General features: G+C 51.7%; 1 protein-coding gene across 1 annotated transcript; it reads left to right on the forward strand.

Annotated features, from left to right (window-relative positions):
- The first annotated feature begins 535 nt into the window (after window positions 1-535).
- Window positions 536-4,234, forward strand: LOC127335813 (serine/threonine-protein kinase D6PKL1). Its single transcript, XM_051362548.2, has 4 exons — window positions 536-812; window positions 1,139-1,221; window positions 1,307-2,598; window positions 3,157-4,234. The coding sequence occupies exons 3-4, from the start codon at window positions 1,403-1,405 to the stop codon at window positions 4,025-4,027; spliced, it is 2,067 nt and encodes a 688-aa protein (XP_051218508.1). The 5' UTR covers window positions 536-812; window positions 1,139-1,221; window positions 1,307-1,402; the 3' UTR covers window positions 4,028-4,234.
- Window positions 4,235-4,480: the final 246 nt, after the last annotated feature.

Here is a 4,480-nt window from a genome sequence, read left to right on the forward strand (position 1 = left end):
CTATTGTCCTGGCTCCAATTACTTGGACACGGCACGGACCTGGGTGTGAACGAGTGAAGTGAAGGCGTCACAAACGGCATCATTGAAGGAGTCACGTACCCGTCTTCATTCGGGTCCACACCACTCCGCAATCGATGGTGACAGGTGGTCCCGCTGTAGTCTGATGGAGCTACAGCGCGGTCCCACGAGCGGGTCCCAGACGCGTCCCAAACCTCCGACTCGAATCAACACAGCAATTAATCCGGCCTTTAAATAAAAAAAGGATACTCCAGTAGTACAGTACATCAAATGCATTTATTCTCAATATACGGAAATATTTCGCTACGTAGTACTCGTCTTTTCCACTCTTGTCCTTGCTCGCGAGATATTTGGCCGTATCGTGCGCTTCGCTCGTGGCCAGGGATTTGATGGATAACGGGGAGAAAAGTGGAGGGCGAGGGCGAATAAAGTTGGGTGATTAAGGAAAGCGGATAAAGGTGGAGGCTGATTAGCAGCGGGAGAACGGTGCTTAGCGGCAGCCCACGCGCGACCTTTTTGCTGCCTTTTTCTTTTTGTTGAAAACCAGAGAGGGAACAAATTAGGCCCCCACACTCGCCATCGCCTTTCGCTTTTGCTCCTCCGTTTTCGTCACAGGCGGAGCGAGAGGGACTGCGCAGTTACTCGGCACACTGCTGCGAACACTGGTGGGCGGTGGCGGCGACGGCGAGGTGTGGGGAGAAGAGCGGAGAGGGAGAGGAGACGAGCCGCGGAGGACACGGAGCGGCGTCACCGAGGAAGGCATCTCTGGGGATCTCCACCTTCCCCCGTTCGAGGTGATTTTTTTTGGCCAGTTTCCTGGTTTGGCTCTCGGTTTGGTGGTTTGCCTGGGCAAGGCAAGCGCCGGCTTCTGCTCTTCCTTTTTTGCGGTTCGGGGAGTCTGCGTGCGGGGGAAGATCCGAATGCGGGCGGGCGCATTCTGAGGTGGCGGGCTAGACTGGGGCGTGGATTTGGGGCGGCGCGGTCACCGGGATTTTGCTTAGATTTTTTTTGGAATGTCGTGATTCGAGAAAATCGGGCGGGGATTTGGTGGCGTGTTGTTTTCGCACGAAAGTAATGCCTAATCTGGTGGATTGAACTTGAGCAACACCCTTTTCTGCAGGGTGGAGGAGCTGTTCCTGCTCCGCTACTCACGGGGGAGCTGCTTTCGCCGGCCGCGCACGGGTAGTTTGCCCCAGGAGCAAGGTTGGATTCTCGGAACCCGGTTGCGCTGCAGAGGAAAATCGTGTTCTCTTCCGTCTCCTTAATTTCTCCTGTTTATGTGTTGCAGGCGAAGTGCTGTCTCTGCTGAAATTCGCCACTTGTTGAAGCGGTCGAATCCTCGCTGGTGCTTCTGTGTGTGGTATGCGAAGGTTTCAGTCATTCAATGGAGGTAGTGGATAAGATCGCGGAGCCCAAGGACCCTCTGGCGTTCGCTGCTCGGAAGGAGCCGCCGCCGCCGCTGCTGATACCCATAAAGGCGTCGTGGAAAGGGAAGACCTCCCAGGAGGAGGAGCAGGAGCAGGACGAGAAGGACCTGCCGGATGACGGCGAGGAGAGCTTCCGCACCGTGGATTCCTCAGACGAGGGTGGCCGGACCTCCTTCTCCGGGGCCAGCCACCCCCTGGAGCCGATCGACATGGACCTCATGAAGACGGTCTACGTCGCGATCGACGAGGAGAGGCCCGAGCCGCCGGTGCGAGGGCTGTCGGCGAAAGGGCCGTTCCTGGATGACCTTTCGCTCCGTGTCACGGGCATGAAGGCGAGTGCCGGCGGCGCGGAAGGCTTGGCTGAAGAGAGGAAGCTATCCGGTGCTGCTGCGGTGGCGTCGCTGGCCACGGCGCGCTCGTCGCAGGCTGCCGAAACCGTGTCCCTGCCGCCGGACTCGGAGGAGAAGGACTGTGTCTGGGATGCCTCGCTCCCTCCCAGCGGCAATGCCAGCCCTCACAGCAGCATCGACAGCATGGGGGTGGCCACCGCCATGAGCATCGTGAGCGGCTGCAGCAACACGTACAAAACCGAAGCCATGCCTAGCAGAGCCGTGCTTGCTGTGGAGAGGAACTCTGGAAGTGTAAAGGGTAGCATTCGAGGCGACTCTTTGGAAAGCGCGAAGACTAGCATGAGCAGAGCAAGTGACAGCAGCGGCGTTAGCGATGATAGCAGCTGGAGCCATATCACTGGGAGTACCAGCAAGCCTCATAAGGGGAATGATCCTAGAGGAAAGGCGGTTCACGCTGTACGGGTTCGAGATGGCGCGCTTGGGATGAGCCACTTTAGACTGCTCAAGCGTCTGGGCTGTGGTGACATTGGCAGTGTGTACCTCTCGGAGTTAAGTGGAACTAGGTGCTACTTTGCTATGAAAGTGATGGACAAGGCATCCTTGGCCAGTAGGAAGAAGTTGAATCGGGCTCAAACTGAGAGGGAGATTCTACAGCTTCTGGATCATCCGTTCCTGCCTACTCTGTATACGCATTTTGAGACCGACCGGTTCTCGTGCTTGGTCATGGAATTTTGTCCGGGTGGTGACTTGCACACTCTGCGACAGAAACAGCCAGGAAAACATTTCTCCGAATATGCAGCAAGGTAAATCACGAGACAGTTCTCTGCATAATTTTTGTAAATTCATATGTGTTTACATTCAGGATGTTGTTAGTCGAGTTCACAACTCCATTTGCTACCAATTTATCGTAGCTTAGTGTTGCTACTATTCTGCTTTTAGTATTTAGAGAAGCAGTTGAGCCTGAAGCATAATTGACTGACTAACTTTGCGAGGACTCCAGGTTGAAAATGGTTTCCTCTACGGGGAAAAAAAAGTATGTACAACAATGAAGTTTAAAAAGAAACTCATAATGTTGCTGTGATACTTGGCAACATTTCTGAATAAGGTCCTATGGCTGTTATGAGATCATGTGCAGAGAAATGTTAATGAAATATTTTTTCCAAATTTATTCAGCTGGTGTGCCCATAAATGATGCATGCATTTCACAGGTTGAAATATAGTCAGCATGTTTAACAGTACTGCAATTAGCTTCTGCTTTAGCATTTTACCCTTCAGTGCCAGATTATTGTAGTAGTCAGTAGCCTCTCCTAGACTTAGTTGCAACTGACATCACTGACATTGTGATATCTGATTGTGAGCAGGTTTTATGCTGCGGAAGTTCTTCTAGCTATAGAGTATCTACACATGCTGGGAGTCGTGTACAGGGACCTGAAGCCAGAAAATGTTCTGGTGCGTGATGATGGCCACATAATGCTTTCAGATTTTGATCTCTCCCTGAGATGTGCAGTCTCACCTACACTAATCAGAACATCAGCTTTTGATTCTGATCCCAGAAGAGCGGGTGGTTCATTCTGTGTACAACCTACTTGCATGGAACCTACCTCAGCCTGTATTCAGCCAGTTTGTTTCATGCCCAAATTGTTTGGTCAGAAGAGCAAGAAAAAGGTTAGGAAGACAAGGTCTGAGTTGGGACAGAGTGGCATTAACCTGCCTGAGCTCCTCGCAGAGCCAACATCGGCTCGATCAATGTCGTTTGTTGGCACTCATGAGTACTTGGCCCCAGAAATCATCAAAGGTGAAGGCCATGGAAGTGCCGTTGACTGGTGGACATTTGGTATATTTTTGCACGAGCTTCTATACGGCAAGACACCATTCAAGGGGTCAGGCAACCGTGCCACACTGTTCAACGTGGTTGGTCAGCAGCTAAAATTTCCGGAATCACCTTCCACAAGCTATGCTAGCAGGGACCTTATCAGGGGGCTCCTGGCTAAGGAACCACAGCAGCGTCTCGGTGTGAAGAGGGGTGCGACGGAGATAAAACAGCATCCATTCTTCGAAGGCGTGAACTGGGCTCTCATCCGTTGCAGCACGCCTCCTGAGGTTCCCAGGCCTGTCGAGGCGGAGCTGCCCATGAAGTACGGGGTGTCAGAAGCCATCGCCAGCAACAACAAGAGGGCGGTTGGCACGGACACGAAGTCCGGAGGGAAGTACCTTGACTTTGAGTTCTTTTAGAGTTGTGCCTAGCGGCAGAGCTATTGCTTGCATACTGTTTGAGTTAGGTCAGTGTGGTGTTGTGATTTGATACGTGCTGTCTGAACTGGCCAAAATTAGGTAGATGTGTTTGATCTCCATATCCTGATGGGAATAGCCTATCTCTATTTCAAAACATGTGTCGAGTGCTACAAACTGCATTGCAGAAAGAGTGACGTGTTTGGACTTTGGAGTTTGTGCTAAAGCTTATATAAGCTCCACCGCGTGTCGCTCAGATATGGCATGTTCTTGCCTGAACGGGTTGATCGTAACCTTAAAGCTTATTACAGGATGCAACTGACCGAATTTCATAGAATATGAGGAATACTTGCAGTTAAATTTATTACCCTGTGATCGGTCGCCCATTTGGTATTTTAATGCAGTCAGTGGTCTGTAGACTGTAGAGTTGTATGTCTTCACGGACAAATTTGATTA

This window comes from Lolium perenne, chromosome 2 (assembly GCF_019359855.2).
Source record: "Lolium perenne isolate Kyuss_39 chromosome 2, Kyuss_2.0, whole genome shotgun sequence".
Taxonomy (NCBI): domain Eukaryota; kingdom Viridiplantae; phylum Streptophyta; class Magnoliopsida; order Poales; family Poaceae; genus Lolium; species Lolium perenne.

Bases quoted from the DNA above. Each gene is read 5' to 3' on its own strand.
- LOC127335813 (XM_051362548.2), top strand. From the start codon at position 1,403: ATGGAGGTAGTGGATAAGATCGCGGAGCCCAAGGACCCTCTGGCGTTC. The intron at 2,599-3,156 runs GTAAATCACGAG...GATTGTGAGCAG, and splicing joins TTCTCCGAATATGCAGCAAG to GTTTTATGCTGCGGAAGTTC.